Source organism: Glycine max, chromosome 4 (assembly GCF_000004515.6).
Source record: "Glycine max cultivar Williams 82 chromosome 4, Glycine_max_v4.0, whole genome shotgun sequence".
Classification (NCBI taxonomy): Eukaryota; Viridiplantae; Streptophyta; class Magnoliopsida; order Fabales; family Fabaceae; genus Glycine; species Glycine max.
Genome location: NC_016091.4, coordinates 753,819 through 779,037, shown reverse-complemented (window position 1 = coordinate 779,037; position 25,219 = coordinate 753,819). Strand labels below are relative to the sequence as shown.

The 25,219-nt window shown below is 32.7% G+C and overlaps 5 protein-coding genes and 1 long non-coding RNA gene across 8 annotated transcripts; 4 read left to right on the top strand and 2 right to left on the bottom strand.

The window, feature by feature from the left end:
• The first annotated feature begins 48 nt into the window (after positions 1 to 48).
• PM12 (dehydrin) lies at positions 49 to 933 on the top strand. Its single transcript, NM_001250385.1, has 2 exons — positions 49 to 348; positions 505 to 933. The coding sequence occupies exons 1-2, from the start codon at positions 64 to 66 to the stop codon at positions 718 to 720; spliced, it is 501 nt and encodes a 166-aa protein (NP_001237314.1). The 5' UTR covers positions 49 to 63; the 3' UTR covers positions 721 to 933.
• Positions 907 to 5,545, top strand: LOC100527811 (bifunctional phosphatase IMPL2, chloroplastic). 2 transcript variants are annotated; one of them, XM_003522836.5, is made up of 9 exons: positions 907 to 2,396; positions 2,467 to 2,545; positions 2,931 to 3,025; positions 3,111 to 3,160; positions 3,585 to 3,709; positions 3,898 to 3,964; positions 4,844 to 4,933; positions 5,053 to 5,164; positions 5,313 to 5,545. In XM_003522836.5, the coding sequence occupies exons 1-9, from the start codon at positions 2,198 to 2,200 to the stop codon at positions 5,381 to 5,383; spliced, it is 888 nt and encodes a 295-aa protein (XP_003522884.1). In that variant the 5' UTR covers positions 907 to 2,197; the 3' UTR covers positions 5,384 to 5,545. The 2 variants fall into 2 exon arrangements, with proteins under 2 accessions (XP_003522884.1, XP_040870667.1); XM_041014733.1 differs by lacking the exon at positions 5,313 to 5,545 and having other exon boundaries at positions 5,090 to 5,164.
• LOC106798361 (uncharacterized) lies at positions 5,447 to 7,232 on the bottom strand. The gene is made up of 2 exons (XR_001387750.3): positions 6,768 to 7,232; positions 5,447 to 6,686 (listed from the first exon to the last, which is right to left on the bottom strand). It is a non-coding gene; the product is annotated as an uncharacterized lncRNA (long non-coding RNA).
• A 1,828-nt stretch (positions 7,233 to 9,060) lies between these two features.
• LOC121174758 (uncharacterized) lies at positions 9,061 to 9,962 on the top strand. The gene is made up of 2 exons (XM_041014732.1): positions 9,061 to 9,218; positions 9,494 to 9,962. The coding sequence occupies exons 1-2, from the start codon at positions 9,082 to 9,084 to the stop codon at positions 9,708 to 9,710; spliced, it is 354 nt and encodes a 117-aa protein (XP_040870666.1). The 5' UTR covers positions 9,061 to 9,081; the 3' UTR covers positions 9,711 to 9,962.
• Positions 9,963 to 10,637: 675 nt separating this feature from the next.
• Positions 10,638 to 24,536, bottom strand: LOC100801522 (BEL1-like homeodomain protein 6). 2 transcript variants are annotated; one of them, XM_006577849.3, is made up of 9 exons: positions 24,390 to 24,536; positions 24,072 to 24,254; positions 15,950 to 16,060; positions 14,901 to 15,024; positions 14,542 to 14,671; positions 13,069 to 14,259; positions 11,999 to 12,375; positions 11,827 to 11,887; positions 10,638 to 11,638 (listed from the first exon to the last, which is right to left on the bottom strand). In XM_006577849.3, the coding sequence occupies exons 6-9, from the start codon at positions 13,939 to 13,941 to the stop codon at positions 10,961 to 10,963; spliced, it is 1,989 nt and encodes a 662-aa protein (XP_006577912.1). In that variant the 5' UTR covers positions 13,942 to 14,259; positions 14,542 to 14,671; positions 14,901 to 15,024; positions 15,950 to 16,060; positions 24,072 to 24,254; positions 24,390 to 24,536; the 3' UTR covers positions 10,638 to 10,960. The 2 variants fall into 2 exon arrangements, with proteins under 2 accessions (XP_006577912.1, XP_006577911.1); XM_006577848.4 differs by lacking the exons at positions 14,901 to 15,024; positions 15,950 to 16,060; positions 24,072 to 24,254; positions 24,390 to 24,536 and having other exon boundaries at positions 13,069 to 14,287; positions 14,542 to 14,884.
• LOC100526926 (uncharacterized) lies at positions 18,055 to 21,532 on the top strand. The gene is made up of 5 exons (NM_001249165.1): positions 18,055 to 18,136; positions 18,256 to 18,601; positions 19,026 to 19,094; positions 20,594 to 20,729; positions 21,353 to 21,532. The coding sequence occupies exons 1-5, from the start codon at positions 18,064 to 18,066 to the stop codon at positions 21,377 to 21,379; spliced, it is 651 nt and encodes a 216-aa protein (NP_001236094.1). The 5' UTR covers positions 18,055 to 18,063; the 3' UTR covers positions 21,380 to 21,532.
• Positions 24,537 to 25,219: the final 683 nt, after the last annotated feature.

The window sequence follows — 25,219 nt, the reverse complement described above, 5'->3', positions numbered from 1 at the left end:
GAGCTATATATATAACTAAGTACTCAGCACTCAGCAGCAGATACTATTCAAGAGTTGAAGGAAATGGCTGAAGCACAACTACGAGACCAGCATGGCAACCCTGTCCCACTCACCGATCAATACGGTAATCCGGTTATCTTAACTGACGAGCGCGGTAATCCCGTCCAACTCACTGGTGTCGCTACCACCGCTACCGGCACAGCAGGTTCTGGGTTTGGGTCCTATGGTACCGGTGCTTACGGTGGTGGTGCAAGTGCAACCACCGTTGCAGATCTTTTGGCAACCCAACCAAGGAGTGGCAGGGAGGCTAGAGAGCTTCGTCGTTCCTCCAGTTCAAGCTCTAGCTCGGTATTCTCTCTTTCTTTTTCATTAATTTACACATGTTTTATAGCTTGTTCAAACTTCCATTTAGATCAAAATTCATTCTATTTAGCCCTTACGTCTTTTGAATATTTCATCACATGATATTACTTACATACACAGTTTTGGATAAATGTTTTATAGTCTGAGGATGATGGGCAAGGTGGGAGGAGGAAGAAGGGAGTGAAGGATAAAATAAAAGAGAAACTACCAGGGGTAGGAGGAGGGAATAATAATAAGGAGCATGCACACACAACAACTGCTCCAACCACCGCCACTAACCACCCTGCTGATCAGCATGAGAAGAAGGGCATAATGGAGAGGATCAAAGAAAAATTGCCTGGCCACCACACCCACTGAAAACCTGCGTTACATTACCATATGTTTGCGCCTGTCTGTCTTATATATGTAACATAAAGTACTATATATGTCATGGGCTGAGTATCTTGTGCAATTATGCTCTTTATATTATGTTCAGAATATATATCTGATTATGTCACTATCTTGATTCTTTTGAATCATGTATATGGATGTGTTCCATCTTCTCTTTGTATGCACCTTCGATTAATATCTCGGCCTCGATCGCATCAGTGTGACTTCTGCTTTTATTTTATAATAATAACGCTTCTTTATAATATCAAGTTCAGCTAGTATATATAAGCTGCGTGTTTTCATGCGCTGTATTGTCATTGTCATCATATAATCGTCTATAAATCTGGCAATTTCCCAGTTGCTTAATAAATACATCGTTTCACGGGGTTTCATTTCAACACAATAGTAACATGAATAATGGTGTGGAAACTGCCTTTTTGTTTTACTCGATCCGTATCTCTGCATACGTATCCATATAAATTTGGACATGCTCACTTTTTTTCATACTTCAAATTCAATGGGATTGGAGTTCACTTTTATTTACCTGCAGACTGAAACAAATTTTAAGCATCGCAGTTTGATGTCTCTGCGATTTGCTCCATTCCTTTCTCTCTCTCTGATTCATTTCCCCTGTTTGGTTAGAAGAAAGTGGGAAGGAGAAGGAAAATGTTTTTTTTTTTATTTATTTAATTTTTACCTAGCTAGTTTGTTAAAATTTTTTGAAGCAGAAAATAGGGTTAAAATTGCTTCCCTCTTATTTAGAGGTCTCTCTTCCAGTAAGGAGTTCAGTTTTATTTTATGTGCTACCTTCTTTATTGCTATTTATATAAAAAAATAATAATATATTATTTACATTTTTCTCTTCCCTCACTTTACGAACAAATGTGATGTTTTCTCTCCTTCTCTTGAAATAAATCAAAGAAAGAGACCTCTCTTTCCTCTCCTTGTCATCTAACAACACTTTTAAAACCTATATTGTACCCTCCCAAACTCCAATCCTATTCTAAGAAGTTAAGACTTCATATAATTTCAGTCTTTTCAGGAGATAGTAGTTAGTTGGTACATACATGGTAGAAAACAAATTATATGTGACGGATAATTAGCTATTTAAACTAGAAGTTTAATTTCCAATAAATTTGTATGTTTTCCTGATTGATTTTCAAATCACATATCATTTTGGCTTTTGGGAGTTTTGTTTCGTTTTAAAACTTCTGTCATTTTAATAATCTCCAACAAATTAATAACATTGCAGGTTATAAAAAGAGGGAAAAAATAACTTTTAAAAAATTGTTTATATATTTGAAACGGCGTCGTTCTGATTATTAAAATGGCAAGAGCAGAGAAAGTGAGAAACAGCGAAAAGGGCACGAATGGAAAAGTGGAAAACTCCTCATTTGTTTTTTGTGTGTTTAGTATCAGCTGCCATTGAAGCCACGAAGCAAAGAGATTGAGAGTGGCAATTGCAATGTTCTCACAGTGCCATTTTCTCTCTCACTCCCCAATTCCCAATACTACCTTTCGTCTCAGAGCCATGGCGCCTCACAGCACGCCTCTTGAACTCAATCGCTTCGCCGAGGTCGGTAACAAAGTCGCCGATGCTGCCGGAGAAGTTATCCGCAAATACTTCAGAAAAAACTTCGACGTTATTCACAAACATGATCTCAGTAACTTCATTCTCCACTTCCTTTTCATTTTTTTTTTATTTCTGTGCTTTTACTTAATGTTGCATTGCAGGTCCAGTAACCATTGCAGATCAATCTGCTGAGGAGGCTATGGTTTCAATCATACTAGACAATTTCCCTTCTCATGCCATGTAATTATTTAGTCCTATAATCTTCTTGTTGCCGAGTAATTGGAGATTTTATTTTATTTTATGGTTTCAATCATACTAGACAATTTCCCTTCCTTGTTATGCCTCTTGAACCTAATGAAATAAGGGATTTACTATTAGAAAACTTGAATTTGTCTGTGCTCCAGAATTCTAGCCTTTAGATTGATTATTTTGCATTGAAATTTATGTTATTTAATTTACAACTAAAACAACTAAACAAGCAAGAAGTGTATAATGCTGCTGTTTCCCTAGTGCTTATGTACATGGGTGATCAGCAGCAGAACCCATGGCATACTCCATAAAACTTGCAACAGGATGGTAGATTCTGTAGACTGAAGCTCAACACTGGATTTTCACTAAATTGCAGTTACGGAGAGGAAAATGGGTGGAGGTGTGAAGAAAAGAATGCTGATTATGTTTGGGTATTAGATCCCATAGATGGGACTAAGAGCTTTATTACTGGTAATTTTCTTTCATTGTTATATTATTGTTGACTCAAGAGTTCCCAAATTTCACTTTGACTCCGCTTGTTTTGTATCCAATTCAGGGAAACCTGTATTTGGTACTCTCGTTGCTCTTCTACAAAATGGCACACCAGTAAGTATGTCTCATCTCTTGAATGCTTATATGGAGTTGGACCCGGTCACACTAGATTTTCCTTGAACTCCATCACTAATTATTGCAACCGTCTTACTAAAGAATGAAGAAAACGGAATATTCAATCATCTTGATTTCTTTAATATTTTAAACAAGTCCGAGTCTTTTTTTCTTTATGCATTACAATATGAAAACAAATGAAAAGAAAAAAATGGAAAATGTCAACATCAATTGATTGCATTCTTTCTATTAACTGATACACTTTCCAATTTGTAAGTAATACTTGGTATTTTTAACAACATAGTTAGACTGGGGACAAAGTGAGGATGTTGTCAACATAAACTACAAATTGAAATTGATCTTGTCATCATTTTCAGTCAAGTCGTAAACTTTATGTTGTTGAGTTTGGTTTCCTTTTCAATAGATCCTTGGCATAATTGATCAACCTGTGTTAAGAGAAAGGTGGATCGGGATAGCAGGAAAGAGAACCTCACTGAACGGACAAGAAATATCTACACGCACTTGTGCGGACCTTTCTCAAGCATACCTGTATACATTTCTTCTTTTTCCTTAGCAAATTTTATTATGCATTGTTTCTTGAGTGGAATAGGGTTGTTCTGGAAGGAGAGTAGTTGACATTTATTTTCATTATCTGGCATCTGCAGCTTTTGACATGGCTAGCATAGGTTTACAAGTCTAACTGTTATCAAATCTAATTTAATTTTTTCCCTGTATAGGTACACCACAAGCCCACATCTGTTCAGTGGAGATGCAGAAGAGGCATTCATTCGTGTTAGAAGCAAGGTCTGTTAACATTTTTATTGCATTTTTAACATAAAGGGACTCCACATAATATCATAAAAGGATAAAATATACCGTCAGAATATTAGTTTGAGGTGTGCTTTTTCCCAATTTTAATACTGTTTAGTTTGTATTAATGCAAGCATTGATCACAATTTCAAAAAACACAGGGTTGGTGCACATGAATCCACTTGTGTTGTGAACCTGTTCAGTTGATAATAAGAATACTGCAATCTTTTTTTATTCTATATATTTTTATCATTACACATAAGGGAGGAGCCGTGCGAGATTTTCATCTCAAGTACGGTTCTGGAGCTGAGATTCTTTGAACCAAATAAGACCGTAACGGATGTCAGCTCAATCTGAAGGAAATTATAAGGAAGCTTTACAGAATTATTATGAGGCTATGCGACTGAAAATTAATCCCTATGTCAGCTCAATATGAAGGAAATTATAAGGAAGCTTTACAGAATTATTATGAGGCTATGCGACTGAAAATTAATCCCTATGATCGAAGTTATATACTTTATAACATAGGCCTTATCCATACAAGTAACGGAGAACACACTAAAGCTTTGGAATATTATTTTCTGGCGCTCGAAATCTATTATTGTATTACTGAATTCACCTCTCCTGGTCAATTTGATCCTAAAATCTATGCATAATTACATATTATTTACAACACCTTTTTGACCATTACAATGTCAACCCTTCTGAACTACTGAAGTATCAGAGAATATGAATCCAAAATGTCACACTGCACTTTGTCTTCTGCTTAGTTATGTCTCTATCAATGCTACATTATTGCCAAAATGAAAATTTTTCTGTTCCCAAAAATATGTATATCTATATTTACAGTTATTCCTTTTTGCACCTTTACAGGTTAAAATTCCATTGTATGGCTGCGACTGCTATGCATATGCACTTTTGTCTTCTGGTTTTGTGGATCTTGTTGTTGAGTCTGGTCTGAAGGTATGCTGCACTCTCACCTTTGGTTGCATGTTTAACTTTAGAAACTTTTGCCCAGTGTAGAGCAAAACGTACCCCAAGATGATTAAAACAATATTTGTTTGTTAAATATTGTATTTCAGCCATACGATTTTCTTGCATTGATTCCTGTTATTGAAGGCGCTGGAGGTGTCATAACTGATTGGAAAGGAGATAAACTGTTTTGGGAAGCTTCTCCACTTTCAATCGCCACAAGTATGTATCTCTCCTTAGCCCTAGTTTGAATTTCATTCTTAATTGCTTTCTTGGTCTTCTTGCCACCTTGAATAAAATGAGACCCAAAAGTTTTGGTCACTTATCGAATATCGCTCCTTTGAAGCTTTGTCTTATTTGCATGTGGCAGGTTTTAATGTTGTGGCTGCTGGTGACAAACAGATTCATCAACAAGCTCTAGATTCATTGCAGTGGAAGTGATAGCTTGAATTAATCTTCAGTGCAAATAATCTTCTCTGCAAATGGTCTTGATTCAGATGTTCCTAAGGACATGTATTACCGTACCATTTTCTGGCATTTAAGTTGAAAACCATGTACTCAGAATCTTGAATAAGTTCCTGCAGAAATTAACCTCTTTCTCTATTGGTTGGTCACGAACTCTTCAACACCTTGTAACAAGTTCCAAATTCAAAATAAACTCTATAAATAAATTTGAAAACTCTAACCAGAAGTTTTTCAAAATTTAAGGAAGTCACGTCTTCCACTCATTTTCAAATTTATCAAAGGAGTTAGAATTCCATGTTATTGTAATATGATCGTTTCGTATAAGTTAATGATGCTGCCAACCTGTTTTAAGATAGATTGATCGAATTAATATAAAGTAAGTGCTGAAGGCCAAAATAATCCAGTTTTATAATTGAGTTATGGACAAATTAATATTATTAGAAAAGTATAAGATTAGTAGACAAAGTACGGTACCTCGAATTTATTCTACCTGCAATTTTTTTCCGTGAGTGTTGAGCCATCATCTAATTGACTTTAATCCTTCAAATTTTCAAACGAATTGTTATGAACATTGTTTCCACCTTAAGTCAGACGTATATTCTTTTTAATTGATGATTTATTTTTTCACTGGACAAAACTTGAGCTAGACAATTACGTAACAATCTGAGCAGACATCAGAAGTGAAGGATGGTAGTATTTCATTCATCGCAAACGGTAAAGTACATCTTCCAATTAAATCTAAACTTTCTTCCATTCACCAAAAGCATATTGGGTAGCGAGAAATTGAACTTGCGGTACAACTTTTTTATACGATGAACGGTGATGTCCTTCTTTTGTCTTACAAATTTAAAAAGGAAAAGAAAATGTAATGAATGTGATATCAGAAATGCATTAACCTGCAAAGCATTTGAAAACTGGCTAGAAGAAGTCAAACAATGAAGGGTGCAGTAGTCCTTTGTGTTGCAACCAGACAAACATCTGTGCCAAGTGCTAACAACAATTTGATTTTATATCCTGAAATTTACATTATAATGGGCGCTTGATTCCAGTTTCTTTGTTTCATTCAATTTGCGCACAGCCAGAAGGATCAGAAACACAAAAGGCCAAGGCAATTAAGAATTTATAATAAGTGCATGCCCTTCCCCCCAAAAATTCCGTTATCAAATTGGGAACACATTACCTTCACGAAATCTCCATCAATCACATAATCACGTTGTGCCCGAATGGCGAACAAACCAGCTTCAGTGAAAACATTACGAAGATCAGCACCATTGATCCCCTGAAAAGTCAAAACAACAAACTAAACCATTAGGAAAAAGAATGAGAAATACTTTCAACCTGCATATAACTCTAATTTTACCTCAGCAAGCTTCGCAACTGCTTCAAAGACGATTTCACCAGCAGAATAGATTTTGAGGATTTATTTCCTCAGTTTTCGCAAATACATTCTGCCTGATCGAGTACAACAACATCAATTGGGCTTTGAAGTGAAAAAGAAATGCGAACCTATTGGGACCATGCGAAACGCTTTCTTTGATACTCGGCCACCACCGCAGAACGACGTCGTGCAGCTAAATGCTAATGCTCTTCTTCACAGTTCTCAATTTCATCTCGGCCAAATAAATTTCGAACCATATTTAAGCACCTTTGCCGCCACCCCTCACCAACATATTACTTTTACTTTCAAGTCATCATTATACTATTTTTTTTTTATTTCTTGTAGTAATTGTTAATATACTCAGAAAATTACATTTCACTATTATTTTACTATTTTCATTATTTAGGATAAATTTTTATTTTTCTATAATTAATTTTTTTAATCAATATTTTTTTAATATGTAAACTACAATTTAGATTATTTAAATTATGATACAAGATTATTTTTAATTATTAATAATTTATTTTAAAATCTATTAATAATTAGGATAATATTTTTTAAGAATTTAATTGAAATGCATTTTGAGTTAAAGAATTTTCATACTACCATATAATTATAAATGATCTATATAATAAGATTGCTAATTTTTTTAATAATATTTTTCAAAGATATATTAAAGTGATTTCTATATAGTTGATGCGGACGGTATATCAATTTTTTTTATTAGGTGTGTGATTATTCGCATTCTAAATAAATAAAATAATATTGTTATTTATACTATTTTAAAAACTTATATTTAATTTTTTTTAAGTGGGAGGGGCGAATATGAAACTACATCTCTTATGATATTTATTGTTAATAGAGAATCCCGGGAGAAAAGACTACATTTCAAAATTAAGTTGGAAACAATCTTTGTTTATTTAATATAATTTCCTATTAGTCAGGATGTATCCACGATGCATCGTGGCTTAGGTTGATTACCAAAAAATTTTTATATTTGTATTATTCAGGATCCACAAAATAAGTGTGACATCCTATATGGTATTCTTTGAGACACGTGTCAACCCTCCACGAGTTCTGTAACAGGAACATGGACACTCAACCCTTGACAGTCGATTCCTTAGCTAGAAGGTTATCTCTAACTTATTAATATTTGAATCTCTATGTGGAATATATATAATTATTTACTAGTTTTTATCTATAAGCTATCATTTATCTCTAACATTATGTACAAGTTATCGATTATTATCTATAAGTCAGAAATTATCTTCAAAGGCTATAACAACTCTTACAAACAAGAATCCACATTTACGCCATACTCCAATAAATATCATGTTTCATCTAACTCTCAACACATCCCACACACTCAAACACATCTCTCTCTATCATTTACTTTAATCACATTCACCCTCACATGTGATAGTTTCAAATTTTGGTAAGTATAATACCAAATATTGGACTATTGGAATAAATACTCGTTTAATGTTTTACGCATAATCCCTCTGATTCTAACACTGAATTAGGATGATGTTTTATGCATAATCCCTCTGATTCTAACATTGAATTAGGGTGATGTATGGAAATCTTTATCCATAATTTAAAGCTGTTGAATTTTGTGATGAGAGTCCAAATTTCACCTTAATTAACCTAATAAGCGAGACATTAAACAAGTACATTGCTATACATTATGAATCTTGATGTGTGCAGACTACACGAATAGATACATGTAACAAATTCTTTCTTGACAAAAAATTTGGAACAATGTGTATTAAAAAACAATTAAATACTTTAATCTCTTTTACACATATATTTTTTATTATTATGTTTATTGATATTGAACTTAATTCTATCTAGACCAATGTAAGGTTGATATTTTAATTTTCATGCCTTTAGATTTATGCAATTAAGTATTTTTCATTTAATAATGCCTTTGAAATTAAACACTACATGAGTGACATGACCATTGCCCAAATATTTCCCTCTTTCCTCTCTAAAATGGATGGTTGTATTACCCTCCTCTTCTTACCCATTCTTTATTGGTCTATATTTTTATTTGCACGTGTCAGAGGAGGTCTGGTAACATGCTAAAATGAGAAATGAAGAGAAAGAAGGGTAGAACTTTGCATGCATGCCTTCAGCCAAAAAATAGTAGCATCTTGAATGATCAAGAGGAAGTGTAGACAAAGGATGTGATCATAACCCTGTATCTATAAACACCAAACATAATAATGGGTGAAGATTTATTCAAAACCTTCCCATATTTATTGAACCCGAAACCAAACCCTATCCTTGACGAATGAAATTCTCACATCATTTTTCTCACAATCAGAATTCAGCGTTGGGTTATCTTTCTTTCCCTCTCGGCAATATGGAGCAAGAAATTGACAATTTGATATCAAACATGGGTTCACTTGGAACCAGCTTTCCACCAAAGTAAGAGCATTCAGCTACAAAAAGAAAAAAGTCCATGTTTGTTTTCATTTGTTCGTATAGAGTTTAATTTTGATGCACTCTTGGTACAAAAAAATTTCACACTAAATAAATTAAAAATCACTTTAGAGTTAATTAGATATGATTTTTAAAATAATTATTACAAAAATTAACAATTTTTTAATTACGTGCATAGCATGCATGATGGCAATTTAAAAAACCTTTGAACTATTAAATGTATTTTAATTAATTTTAAATTTTGACTTTTGTTTGCACAGGAGAGGATTGTCAAGGTATTACTCGGGAAAATCAAGATCATTTGTTTGCATGGAAGATGTACATTGCGTGGAGGATTTGAAGAAACCAGAACATTATTCTGATACAAAGAAAAGGAAGAAACGTTCGCACAGAAAGGAATTGCTCAACCTTGCTCCTTATCCATGCCGAAGGGCACCAAGTTGCACTCAATTAACTACCCCATACGTCAACGTGTAGAACTTCAATTTTGTAGCTGAAATTCCATATGATCACTCTACATTTTTCCCACATCGATCCCATCTTCCTATGCCCATGTGTATATATATTTAAGCCAATTTTATTATTAAAGCAAAAGTGTGTCACGCTTTTATGCGGTTTGTTTGTATCAGTGTAGATAATTGAAATAAAAAAATTATGATTCGGTGTAATCCTTTTTGCCATTGTTTTTCCTTGCCACTACTGGAGAAATTGGAATAAACATATTATTTCTTCCCATATTGGATACCATCCCAATTCAATGATTGTCATGGACATGTAATATATAATTCTTGTCTTGCCATGAAGTTTTCTTTTATTTTAACTTTATCTTTCATTCCTTTAATTTGTATTTTGTGCAATTTTGATCCTCTAAAGCTTTTTTAGTAAATTAATTCCTTTATTTTTAAAACCAAGCAAATTCCACTCCTCTGCAAAAAAAAATTCTATTTAAAGTTCTCAAATTCTCATTTTCTAAGCATTTGACGATCTATCTATAATAGATTTGAGATATGATATAACTTTAAATGTTTAGAAGTTAAAAATTGAATAAATATTTGATAAAATTTGAAAGATATTATAGAATGTGAGATTAGGGTTTAAGGAGGACAAAATTGAGATTTTTTTTTTATTTCAAGTAAAATTTAAAGTTTTGATTAATGAATTTTAAATAGAAAAAGGTTTTAAAATAATTTAGTTGATTCAAGTTTATAAAAAAGTAGAAAATGATAACTTAAAGGTTTTAACTTTTAAATAAAAAATAATCAATGGAAGTATCAAATTTGTTTAATTCAATGAAAATTTTATCTTAAGAACAAAGGCGGCAAAGATTAAAAAATCACACAAGTTTTATACCTACCAAATCCACTCTCATTTAAATATAATATTTCATTGGACTGCCAGTTCGTGTCCAGTGTGCAAGTTTCATGTTTAATATATTCAATTCCAAGCATTAATACAATAATCAGCCAATCCATTTATTATTTACCATTCTCACGTTTCTTGATTTCTTCACAGCAAAATAGACCTAAATATACATGTTTCCTTCTACACATTAACCATAAGATAGATCTTCCCAATAAATTTCATGATATCATACAACTGTTTTGTCAGTCCTATCATCCTTTGAGGGACCACTGAGTTCCTTCTATGATTCACTGTCTGTAAAATGGTCCCAACATCAGCACTCACCACTCTTTTCCTTCCCACGGAATGATTGCAAGAGATTATCATCATACTTCAAAATCATGTAGCATATGAGGTGAATTTAACCTTTGTTGTTGGTTTCCAGCACCAATGCACTCAAGTTCTGTTGTCTCTACTCCAACTGTTGAAGCTGCGGTCGCTTTGGAGATGTCGTCCTCCCTCATGGAAACCAAACTGAGATGGGTCTTACCAGGCAAAAAATTACCTCCTTCACAATGCTGCAAACCCAATGTTAGAGACACTCCACTTCCTGACTTGAACCTCTCAGACTCTGGCATTTGGCATGTTGGACCAACTGACACAAACCTCTTATTAGTAGCTCCATCAGACTGAACAACTGTGTCATTAGAGAAGAGACCACAATCATCCAAATTTCGCCTATGTTCAGTTTCAGCCCCATAACCTCCATTTATGAGACTAGCTAATCCAATGGATGCCATCATTTCTGTATCAAGAGCCTGATCATGTCTGAGGTCCTTAGCTTGTCCACCACTGTGATTTGTATCGGCCACAATTGGACTTTGACAGTGCTGCGAATCATCACCCACATCATTGGAGGTCTTGACATAACTTTTTGTTACCTTGGACACATTTTCAGATGAAGAATTTGAGTCCATGCCAGCAATACAATTATCTTGCTTGTACATCTCTTCAATCATAGGTTTCCATAGACGCACTCGAGCATTTATAAACCAATTTGACACCTAATTCAAGCAAAAAAAAAAAAGGCGTTCATTGCAAATAAAACTATCACCCTCTGGAGTTCTTTTGAAAAAATAATTTCAAGCAACAAATGAAAAAATAAAAAACACTTTTTTTTCTCATCTTATAATTAACACAAGAAAGCACTATCTATCATGTTGCTAAAATCATATTCAAGTTGTTTTTCTACCTGACTTCTGGTCAAGCCTGTCTGTCTTGCTAGCATGATCTTATCAGAATCCTTTGGATAGCTATGAAAAATAGAAAATACCAATTAGATTAAATAACCACAATGATCATGGTAAAATAGTTACAAAAATTTACAAAAAAAAAAAGACCAAGGTTGGTATGCGAGGGTTTACGGATGAAGGAAATGCTCAAAAAGCCAAGCGCGAAGAATTGAAACAGAGCTTTCTGGAAGCCCCCTTTGTGGTCTCCATGCATGTTGCATCATGCCAAACTGCTGAATAACCCTCTGTTGTCGGATTTGTTGGTCCACATACTTTAGTCTTGCCATTCCAACTCCATTGTTACTTCCAGAAGCATCTTGCTCTCCAAGGTTCTTTTGTGTTGCACTGATTTGACCAGTGATTGCATCACGCAAACACCGAAAATGGCATGAAATGGTTTGCAGAGCAAGGGCTGTGTATGGTTTAGCTGCTCCACATCCTGCTATCACATCAAATGATGACACTACAGTCTGCATCTGCTGATAATATTGTTTATACCTATTGTCAACCTACAGCAATTGACAGGGGGCCATTAAAACTATATTGTTGCTACAAAGAAGAGCAGAATGTATGTTAGTCTAGGAGGCTCTATCAACTTTATGGATTTAACTATAAAATTGGCACCGGATACATCATCTTATGTACTAAATTACACAAAAACAAAAACAGTGAATGTGAATTTTACTTTTAGCGTGCCAGTTAGATCCATCCATGAAACTATACAAAGATAAAAAGGAGGAAATAACAATTAGTTCTACCCATATCATCTTATTTTCAGTATCACATACCAGGAGAGGGTTTTTTTCAGATAGATATCAGTCATAAAAGATAATATCAACAAAATAGATCCAATATTTGCACTTGTATCACTTCAACATATTCCTTTTTCATGCTTTAAGGTGCTTAAACCACTGTTAAAATGATGACTAATATACAGGATAGAACAAACATAATTATGCTCTATCAGGGGAAGAAAGTCAATTTCCGTTATCATAGTTTAGCATGCATTTATTTAACAAATGCTGACACACATGAACATAAACACAGGTGAGATGGAGTTATAATATTCAAATTGGGGAAGGTTACAGCGACTCATAACTCTGAGAAAATCTACATTTTCTTTTATAGATATATAGTCAGGGTCAACTGTTTGAAGAAATCGGAGTTACAAAAGTATGGGAATCTACATAAATATGTCTTACCTCGTCCAACATTGACAAAAGCTTTGTTAACTTGTGGTGCAGATCTTGTTTTTCAGCATGTGAAAGCTCACAAGAGGTCTTACCAGTTGAAGCTTGAGAATTAGGCACTCCATTTGCAGAAGGCCTGTCGTTTTCTAGTTGCTCATCATCCTCCTTAGAGTCCTTCTTAGATTTCTCATGTGTGCTATGACTTTTCATAGCAGGTCTTTTAATAGCTTTTCGGATGTCAACAACTTCATCAAGTAGTAGTTGCACTGTCTTGAGGTATTTGGAGCTAGGAACTGTTTTTCCAACACCAGACATTCCATGAAATGAAAAATCCGCTTTGGCCAAATCTTGATTAGCTTCAGGTAAGCCAGGTGGAAGATTTTCAGAATGTCTCATACCCTCATCTCTAGATGAATCATTTTGGTAGGCCTCATTACCCGAAATTGAAGGATTAGTACCCAAAAATGAATCAAAACTTGAACTATGAATTCCTGAGGGTATATGGGTTCCAAGGCTGAGAGATAATCCATGACCTTGTAAGTTCTGTCCATCCATAGGTTGTCTGACTAACATTTCACTTCTACCTTCCCTCCATGCACTGAAATCATGAAACCCAGTTTGGAACCCACTAATATTGGCAAAGATTTCTTGTTGTTCAGGAGTGGAATGTGAAGCCCCTACTGATGGTGATGGAATCACAAAGCAATTGTTTTGCTGCTGAGAATTGCCAGACAGTGCTTCTGAATATGATCCAGAGTTCATATAAAATGTCATATTGCTCGGCAAAACTGGTGTCTCGGGATATGAATTAGGCAAAGGTTCCCTAAGACACAGCATAGGCACTGCGTTCCTTTCATTACTTGAACTCGTATAGTAAGTTGCCATAATTTTAGGACAGTGGGAAAACCCACTGTTTGAAAAATCCTAAGATAGATTACGGGCGGCGGCTACCTATAAGTAAAAACAGCAAACTTATACACACAACCTATTTTGCTAAGCAAATGAGACAAATATTGTCTGAACTTTTCTGATTCCTAGAAGTCACAGAATTGGTGGGTGCTGCAAAGTTTGGAATTTCATATTGTTCAATCATGAAAGTTGAAGCAAAAGTTGAATGCCTCCTGAACAGAATTTTTATGCAGTAACATAACAATTAGTATGTCACCAACGTCATGCTTCCATTGCAGATCTTCAATCTCGGGCCTACCAGGCATTACACATAAGAATTAAGCTTCAAAAAGAAGAAAAGAAAAGAAAAAAAAAAATCAAAACTCACTTGCATAAAATGAAAAAGAAAACAAAGCAGGTTTAAAATAAAAGCCACTAAACATGCCCACATTCGTGTAAAGTAGTCTTAGCAATGATGATTTCAAAGAGAGAAAGATGCAGAGAGGACCGAACTTTGGTTTCTGAACTCAATTCCAGAAAACAAACCAAATACCAGGAGTAAAAGAAAGAGTATCCCATCAAAGAGAAGAGACTTACACCGGGTTGCAGAGGATAAGTAACCCAAGAACAATAACATATGCTACTCTTTGGTTGGAACTTGAAAGGAAGTGCAACATTAAAGCAAGGAGAGAGAAGCAGTTTTCTGTTCAATAGTTCATCTCATAATCTGAAACAAGAATGAGTGAGTGAGAACAAAGAAAGAAAGGAAAGACAGAAGGTGGGACCTAGATAGCTTCATTGATATATTAAAGGGATGTGTGTTGTGTTGTGTGTATGGTGGGGAGAAGGGAAGAAAGATGAAGAGAAAAAGAAAGGAGAGGAGATAAGAGTGAGGAGAGAAAGGGAAATAAGCAGTGAGAGAGAGAGGGAGCAGTGTGGAGGTGGGTTGACATTACATTACATAATGTTGCCCTGTCTTTGGGATTGGTGCAAAATCACTGTTGGTGTTGGGAGCAGCTTCAATTTGCGTCACAATGAACTACCTTCACACCAAAGTACTAAAAAAAGCTTGCCATGAAACTGCAAAACTAAAAAAACAGATTAGTTGCACTTCTTTTATTAATAAAAAAAAAATACCTGAATTTATATATCTTACTATGTCAAGGCTCTTTGAAAACAGTTTAATGAGAGTTTCGTGTGAGTTTTTAGTAATGTATTGTTTATTATTAGTTAATATTTTTTTGCAAAGTCTATTAAATTAAGAACGAAAGCCACTGTATAAAAATGAAACACGCATTTAACGAGAGTCTCTTGTAAGTTTCAAGTGATATTAAAAAAAATATTTGAAAAGAACAGCTGATAAAAATATATTATTAACATTTTTTTACTATCCACGATGAGGTTAGTGTGACTTAAAAATAAGTAAAAACATTGAACAATGACATTTATTGGAATATTAATTTAAAGAAAAAATATTTTATACAATGTGAATAAAATTTACACTCTCATCCGATTAAAAAATGTTACGTAGGTAAGTTTATTAATTTTTAAAAATTACTTGAAAATCATACCTATTATAATTTTTTATTGATTAATAATAGTGTAAAAATCTTGCATAGAAATTGAACTACACGTTAAAAATAAAAACCTTTATAATAACTTCCATAAAACCTAACAAATTTGTGATATTTACAAATATTATTACTAAAATATTTTGTTTTAACATCCCTGATTAATTAGAGGTAATCATAGGAAAAAAATTATGTTAGGCAAAAAAAAATTACACTCACAAATATTCGTAGATAAAATATCATAATATCAAATATCTATCTTTAACAAGTCATCACAAGTTACCAGTACAAGTATTTTTACTATCCAATTATTAATGGGGGAAAGACGGGTATCATAGTACCAGAATTTGTTAAGCTTATTGTCTTTCTTTCTTTTGCCAAAATGATGCTCAAACAAGACAAGTTATAATGGCAAATGAACCGATTGAACGTACGTTGAGAAGAAGCTTGCTTTCCTCTTCCCTTTAGCATATGAAAGGACACTCCAGTCCCTTACAATAATGTGCCTTAAGCCACGTTTCTCATCACCATGTGTTACTACAAATCTAAGAAAAAAATTATTAAGAAATATCCATGGATACATGTGGATATAAAAAAATTTCACCAACAATTTTTAAGTGGGTATATGGTGGATAACAAGACAAATTTTCTCTAACAAGACATATATAGCTATTAATTATGCTTATGTTTGTCTTTCCTAAAGTTGGGGTCATAACAATAATGATGATGACAATGTAATGAGATGACGGTAGTAGGAATAAAGACAATATTAATAGTGATGTCGGTGGTTTATGATAATCGATAAATAGTCAGAGCAATTATGATAAGATGAAAATCAAGATAAAAGTGATAATGACTCGATGACAGTAATAATGAAAATGATGATAACCAAAGCTACAAAATAAGGCAAAAAATTACATAATATCACAAGTTTTAATCCTTTACATCAACTATGAAATTAATCTCCGGTCCAAAGTTTAGTCATTCTAAAAGTTTATTATTACTCTCCAAGAATGCATTATGCGGGGATCAAACTTAAGTTTTTCTCACTAAACTTAGTGTGTGTTTAACTCAGTTATATCCATTGAATTCTCTCTTATTTTCTTTAAAGGAACATTTCATGTATTATTCTTTTTTATTTTTTAAATTAAAATTAAAGGCTTTTTAAAAAAAAGTAATAATTAAAATAAATTCATATAACACTTTAAATTATTTATTATAAATAGAAAATATAATTTATAATTTAAAAGTATTTAATTATAATATAGTTTATATAAAATTTAATAAAATAAAATAAATATTTATCCTATATAAATCACTGCTAGTTTTTAAAACTCCTTTCGTTTCTTCTCTTGCTTTTCTTTTATTTATCCCTTCTATTAGTTTCTCTCTATTTTTTTATTTTTTTTTAATCTCAGTCTTTTTCTTCCTTCTACCTAATTATCAAAAAATGAGATGCAGGTTGACAATTCTCCTTCAATAAACCCCCTTCAAAGAAGGCAAAAAAAGTTGGCACTTGGAATGAAAAAAGCAGAACAGATCGCATCTTGTGCCCAAAGCGGAATAGCCTCAATTTACCGGAACGATCCACGCTTCCGTTCCGTGATGTGTAAAGCACACTCAAGAGTATTACGCGATACATTATAACCGAATGCCACATGGAATGTCCTACATCCCATTCCATTTTTGTTAGGTCCATCCCATTCCTTCTACTTACAAATCATTACCATATTGTGCCATTCCATCCCTAACTTTGTTGTAAGAAAGAGAAAAAATATTACAAATTATTACTCCAGTCTCAACTATAAATATAAACATATTCCATTAATTTTATCATTTTTAGTGAGACAGTCTTCTTAATATTTTTTATTTAACAAGAATTTTATATTTAATATTAAATTTCAATAAAAAAATAGTTTCTTTGTTATTTAAAATTAACATAATTTAATAAATTTAATTTATTTTTTTAATAAGTATGTAATTAATTATTTTTATTTATATTTGAGACCAGAGTAATACAAAATTATTTTCTTTGATCCCAAGTATAAACAATAAAAATTAATTTTTTTCTTAAATATAAATAAAAATTAACTAATTTTATCTTGTTAAAATTATTTTTAAGATACTCTTTATTTAATAGAATTAAAGACTAAATTATGCTTGATAAAATTTTTTAATAAAGGATAATTTAAAAACATTATTTTTGTTTTGAGATTACCATAATTTAATAAACTTACTATTTTTTAAGAAAATAAATAATTTTTTTAATTTTCTTAAAAAATTTGTTTCTTAGGTATGAAATTATTTTTTTTCTTATAATAAAGACCAAAAAAGTACAAAATACTGTACTAAAAGTTTCTGGTCCATTCTGTGTACGGTGTACCTGCAGGTCAATGAACGTTGATAACAACGTCGGCCCACCATTTCACCCTGTTCAGCGAAGCACTGAAACAAAAAGTGTAATACACAATTGTCATATAAAAAAAATAAAAAAATCTGTATTTTTTTTTTCATCCTCAATCTTCTCCATAGCGTGTGCTTCCATTCCATGGCCAAACCGAAGGCTCCAAGACGAACCCTAGAGTCATACTCAGTCAAACACATAAGCAAAACCATTAGAGGTAAACGCATTCACTCGCTTTCTCGGCCAAAAATTAAAAAAAAAGAGATGAATTCTGTTTTGTGCTCTCTCTGTTTGATTGTCCTAAATCGAAACGCGCGTTTCGTTCTTGTCTCTCAGCTGGCGATTGCGTGCTCATGCGGCCCTCCGATCTGTCGAAACCGTCGTACGTGGCGAGGATCGAGCGGATCGAAGCCGACGCGCGCGGCTCCAACGTGAAGATTCACGTCCGGTGGTACTACCGGCCGGAGGAGTCAATCGGCGGCCGCCGCCAGTTTCATGGCTCCAAGGAGGTTTTCCTCTCCGATCACTTCGATGTTCAGAGCGCCGACACAATCGAAGCCAAGTGTACGGTCCACAGCTTCAAGAGCTACACGAAGCTCGATGCTGTCGGAAACGACGATTTCTTCTGTCGTTTTGAGTACAATTCCTCCACCGGCGCCTTCAATCCTGATAGAGTTGCTGTGTGAGTCCATCACTACTCCGAGATATAGATATTTTTTTTTTCTGTTATAGTCTTTGCTGCGCTAAATTTGAAATATATATTGTTCTTGTTTTTGGTAGATTCTCTTATAATCTCTGCTGCGCTAAATTCGAAATATAAATTGTTTTTGTTTTTGGTAGAATTTCGTTTTGGAATGGAATTTGTGTCTTTATTTTATTCAGCAGCCATATATGATTAGCAATTAATTTCGAGTGTGTTTTGGTTAATGGCTCAGGTTACTGTGATTGTTCTAAAATATGTAGTGCCTAATATGTTATTAGGATTTTTATTTGTTTGTTCAGTTGGAAAATGGTAAGTAGTAGCTTTTTTTTAGAATCGAGAAGCTGTGGGATCTTATCTAGATTCTGACTTGTGTGATGTAAGTTGTTTAAAATTTTCATTGCAGGTATTGTAAATGTGAGATGCCTTACAACCCTGATGACCTAATGGTCCAATGTGAGGGCTGCACTGACTGGTAAGTTGAATATGTAAGGTGATATTAATCTTTAATTTATTCCGTGTCTGCCCTGTTGTTTTGTTTTATGTTTCTGGACTCTGGTATGTTCAGTTCTGTAGATATCTTGCATCATCCTGATGGAAATATCAGTTTTTTATTCATGTTTTTTCTCTTTTCTTCTGGTTTCATTTGAAGAAACCAAGTATTTTAAGTCAGCACCAACTATGCATGCATCATTTTTCCAATAACAGAACAGCCTCTGCGTTTGACTATTTTATGTATTGGTGATTTGTTGTTCTGGTTTTGTTCATCCTTGCATATTTTGCTTCTGTCTAGGCTGTGTTATTTAACTTCTCCCCTGCCCTTCTTTCCAATTTTTCTTATACAGTACTTGTTTATGTGCATATACTTGTATTCATGCATTGTTGCATGCATTTAAATGTTGTGCAACTCCTTTTTGTGTGGGTTATGGACATCTGGATTGTAACTCAAAGAGAACTAAGTTACCTATGTTTTGACTTTTGTTCCTTCACACTTTATAGGACTATGTTTTTTCCTGTGTTCCATTCTTTCTTCTTCTTCACTTAAACTTCCTAGTTCACATTCTGCTAATTTTTAATCTAATTTGTTATGTTCTTTTTCTATTATTTCGCTATCATCTTTCATTTTTTGACTTCATTACTATGTTTTTGTTGCTCCTAGAATCTGAATTAATGGTGATTGTGTGTATAAACTGTAACTTGTTATTTATCATGAATTTCATTAATTTTTTTGTTTGTTTTCAGTATTTATATGTGTAGTATAAATTATTTAGTTTGTAATATAATATTTAAAATAGCAGCCATTGCAATCCTGCTATAGCGTAACTGCTTTCCAAGATTGTTAACTATGGCTTGAATGGAAAATATATGGATAAGGAAGATCTGAGATATAGGAGAAGATTTAGAGGATTAGTATTACATTTGGGATGGAATCCCTCTCTTATTCCAGGAGGGGATTCAGCTGTATAATTATTCCTGTGGCAATTTAAATAGTAGCACATCCATGGACTAATTAAGGAATAGCATTATAGATTGTATGGTGTGATGAACTTGACTTTCATGGCTATCCCAAATTGTTAAAATCTTGATCAAGTAATAAGTTCATGGAACAACTGAATTAAAATCCTTGAAGCTTAGTAATCAATTTTATTCATAGCGATTTTCATATCCTTGTCATAAAACTAACTGAAGATATGCTTTGTGAATGTTGAGACTTTTAACTTATTTTTTATGGGTGGCATACTAATTTTGTTAAGGTTTAGTAGAAAGCCAGTTTTAAGAATGGACTTTTAAGATCTATTTCAGCCATTAATTTGTTAGATAAATCATGATAAACAGAAGATTTGTTGGCTTTGGTACCTTTTTCAAGGAGGATTTGTATGTTTAAAATAACCTGTTTTGCAACATGTGCTATTATTTTGTGCATATCAGGCTTTGAGTGAATGCAGTCTTCAGCATAATATTTTATGTATTCAGGTTCCATCCTGCATGTATAGACATGACTGTGGAAGAAGCCAAAAGACTTGACCACTTCTTTTGTGAAAATTGCTCTGCTGAAGGTCAAAAAAAGTTGCAAAACTCTCATTCTGCTTCTAGACACTCAGATACAAAGGTATTTTAAATAATGTTGTTTGATAATGTGAGCTTATTTTCACTTTTTAAGAATTTAATACAATTTGAATTCACTTGCTGAGGCAGAAGTTGATATCCTCATCTATTATCTATTGGTGTGTTAAATCCTATTCCATTGTCAAATGATTATATCTTGAACATTCTGTGATTCTTCGTCAGATGCATTATCAGTTGGTTCAATTTGTATGTGCGGGGAGTTACTTATTGAGGATAAGATTCTATCAACAGTTACAAATATGAATAACAAAAGCTGATTGTGACAGTCATGCATTCAGTATTTCGTATCTTTATTGTTATACTGCCTATTCAAGAATTTGAAACTTCATTTTGAATTGCTTGAATGCTTAACAAACAGGGCTAGCATTTTATTTGTGCTACATATTTATGAAAATCTGCCATGATATTATACATAAGAATTGTCAGTTTGGACAACCTGAATAATGTAGATATGTCTGGATTCTTTTTCATATGCATTAACATCTATGGTTGAAGTGCTATTGCTCATTACAAGGATTTACGTAAGAGTGCAATTTTAATGTGAAGTTTCTGCTGAAAAAAGGAACGGTTGATGTATTAACATCTATGTTTTGCCTGGAATTGCAGGTGGATACTAAACGCCGTCGTAGGTAATAGTGTGATAGTATATAAAGCATAAAATGAGTTAGATCTATAATGGATGTACTTAAGATCTTGCTTTTCTAATCCTGGGTAGGGGCCAGACAAACACATACAAAGTTATCTAGTAGTAAGCTGTAGTCTTTCTACTTTCATGGACAGAGACTAGTTTGGAAATGTTTGTCATGTCTATTTGGTTTGAGCACTCATCCTGTTTCCTTTGGAAGTGGAGGACGTGTTTATGTAATTATTTAGTGTAGATTCTGTCTCTCTTCTCCTCTGGTCCTTGTTCTGACTTGGACGTTTTGTAAAGTATTTTGACTTATTTATAAGCAGTAGACACTTTATTCTTTCTTTTTTACTGATAGAGGTAGGGAATGATCTAGAGTTTCTATTCACCGATAATGACACCGTGTTGTTGGCGTGAAAAAATTTGAGGATAAAATATAGGCAAAATTACAAATTTGATCTCCAATTTATCTCTAGTTTTGAATTTGGTCCCCCTATTTTGTAAAACCGTTCAATGTTGGTCCCCTAGGCCACAATTGGACGTTGATCGTTAACAAGTGATGTTGACTGTCACGTGTCACGTTCTTATTGGATGATGACTGTCACGTGTCATGTTCTGATTGGATGTCAACTCCATAAAAGAAATGAATTGTTGTTTTCATTGATTAATTAGAACATGACACGTAGCAGTCATCATCTAATAAAAACGTGACACGTGATCGTCAGCATCACTTATTAACTTATTAACGGTCAAAGTTCAATTGTGACTTGGGAGACCAACATTTTACAAAATAGGAGGACCAAATTTGTAAATTAAATTACTGGGGTACCAAATCCAAAACTGAAGATAAATTAGGGGACCAAATTTGACGTTTGCCTAAATTATACGATATTGGGTTGTAATTTGATTTAGCCTTTCATACGCAAAAACCTCTGAAAGAACTTGCTAGAGACATTGCATGCCAATAGTGTCTCAGATCTGTATCATTTGGCGTCATGACGTTTGAAATTGGAAAATACGTATTTTTCCCATCAAAAATCAATATTGGAGTGGATTAGATTGGAATGTCGCGGAGTGAAACAAAATAGAATGACATTGAATGGAGTAAAAATATTGTTCGAATATTTAATGTAAGGTAGAATAAAAATATCATTTTATTGCGAATAAAAATTAGATTTAGCTCTAGTGTTTTTCAGCTAGAATTTAAGTTTGATCTTGGTAATTTTTTGTTAGCCTTTAATGAAAATTTTTCTTATGTAGATTATCAAGGTGAAATCTAAATTGGAAAATGACACTGAAAGTATCTGTAGAACTGCATTTTTGTTTTGTTCTTTTATTTCATACCTTTTAGAGGGAGAGAAATTAAAGATGAGGATAGGGTTTGTAAGTACTTTGGAGTACTTGACTCTTACCATGAACATATTTTAAGATAATATTTAATTATTACTTGTTAACGTACTTCAAAAACTTTACATTAGCAAATTCATATAGAAAATGTCAAAAAAATGATATTAACGCTATAACTCAAATTAATTTATAAAAATTTAAAATAAAATCAACAATTAATATTATAAAAAAATAGTTAAAGTGGTTGAAAGGAGAAGGGAGAGAGAAGTCATGAATTAGAATTCCTCCCACTAACAAATTAACCATTAACATTAACTTTTAAAAAAACAAAAGTTAAAGTGAAATAAGTTAGTTTTGCTAAAATTTAGCTTTTAAAAAAACAATAGTTAAAGTGAAAAAAGTTAGTTTTACTAAAATGACGGTATAATATTTGGAAAAATTAATAACACGCCTCAATTAATAGGTTGGACTAGGATGAATAAAAAAGAAAGTTAAGAAAAGAAAAAGGAAAAAAACTAGATGTGGCAAGTGATATGATAAAAAAGAGAGGGATACAAAAATAGTAGAGACAAATAGGAAGAAAAGAAAAAAAAAAAAACAATACAAGTGATGTGATGAAAAAGAGAGGTTTAAAAGAAAAAACATATAGAAGAGAGACATGAAGAAAAAAAGGTAATAGATATGACTAATGATATGATGAAAAAAGAAAGAGAGTGATTGAAAGAAAACTAGATTAAAATGGACTGAATGAGATAGTAAGTAAATATTTATATTCATTCCAAATAATATCATAAAAACATGCATCATGCAAAGAAAAAAAATTACTTGAAATTATAATGGCTAAAAGTATAATTAAAAGAATATTTAATTATCTATTAATATTATAAAATGATAATTTAAGAGAAATGTGTCACTTATTAATTGATACGAGAATTTATCAATAATTTTTTTTGTTAGTTCGCAAGTAACATTAATGAGAGAAAATTTTATTTGAGCTCGATTGTAGTAAAACAATTATGATCGAAAAAAAGCTCTCACTTTAAGAATTTAATATAACTCTATACTTAAAATTCAAATTCAAAATGTTAGTTAAGTTAGATTAATTAGTGTCAATTGATACACAGTAATATTAATGATTTATTTAACTAGGTAGATATGAATGACCATATATGAATGAGATAGAGTAAGAGTCAATAATAAATTAAGTTTTAAATTTGTATTCTTTGGATTATTTATTTGTTTTTCATAAAATAAATAAAGAAATAATCAATGCAACACATGATTCATCAAATAATAATACACAAAAATGAATTATGTAAAAAATAAAGTCTACAGGAATTATTGACATACCTGGTGAAGTGTGTGTTTAGATGTGGATCTCTAAGTCAAGTCTCAAAATTTTGTTCACATCTAGATTTGAGAAACGCAAAAGCTAGTTTTTGTAACTTGTGCATGACGCGGATCCATCGGTAAGAAACATATTACTCCAAAGACGCGGGAACTGTCTGTCCTCTTTGTATGGAAACCTAAATTCTGAAAATTACATCAAAATTCAAATCAACTATCCAGTCTCAAATCCTTCATAAGCATTGTATTGTATCTAAAGCGTCACAAAAACAAAAGTAACAATGAGAATTTGGTTATATGAAGAAAATAGTAGTTGAGTACTCGACGGCGGAGAATTCCGATGCATTGGGTTTCATCACCATCGCGCCCACCTTCACAAGGCTCTCGCTTGTCGCTCCATTGGTACAGAAATCCAGAGACAATTTTATTTTAGAAATATATATATCATCAAATATTGGAAAATATGATTTTTTAATAATTAAACGAGGGTAGTGATTTGGGTCTATAGTGGGCTGATTAAGGCCCACACCACCAATGAATACATCTGTCTATCTATGAATAAAATAAATAGACATTTTTATTCAATTGAATGATGATTTCGTCAAATAATTCAACACATTTCTTATCAATAATCATAATATTTTGTATTTTCATATAATTTATTTGGTAGAAAAAATTTATAATAATTAGTTTGACTTATCATTTTCTAATTTTTTATAAATTTATATCTTATTTTGTGTATTATTTCTTTTTTCGTATAAGTAATAACTTCAGTTATGTCCAACAAAAAATGGTAATAATTACAGTTATTATTATAATTAACAGTAGTTGGTAAGGAAGAATCAAACTTACTAAGTTTATCACATTCAACTTGTAATCTCAAAGAGTTAGTGCATGCATGTTTGGAAATGAGTTGAGAACACAATTTATGGCATTCAACAGCAAAAATAATACGAAAGCAACAACTGATAGTTTCAGACGTGAAAAACTCATCCAATATGTTTTTGGATTCATTTTCAATCACGGTAATTGAATAGATTTGAACTCTCGTTATTCTTTTCTATGTAAAGTAAATGTAGTTCTCTTATAAATAAAGTTTTGAAATAGTAAAATTTAAAAGAAAACTTCAACTACATAACTCAAACATCAAA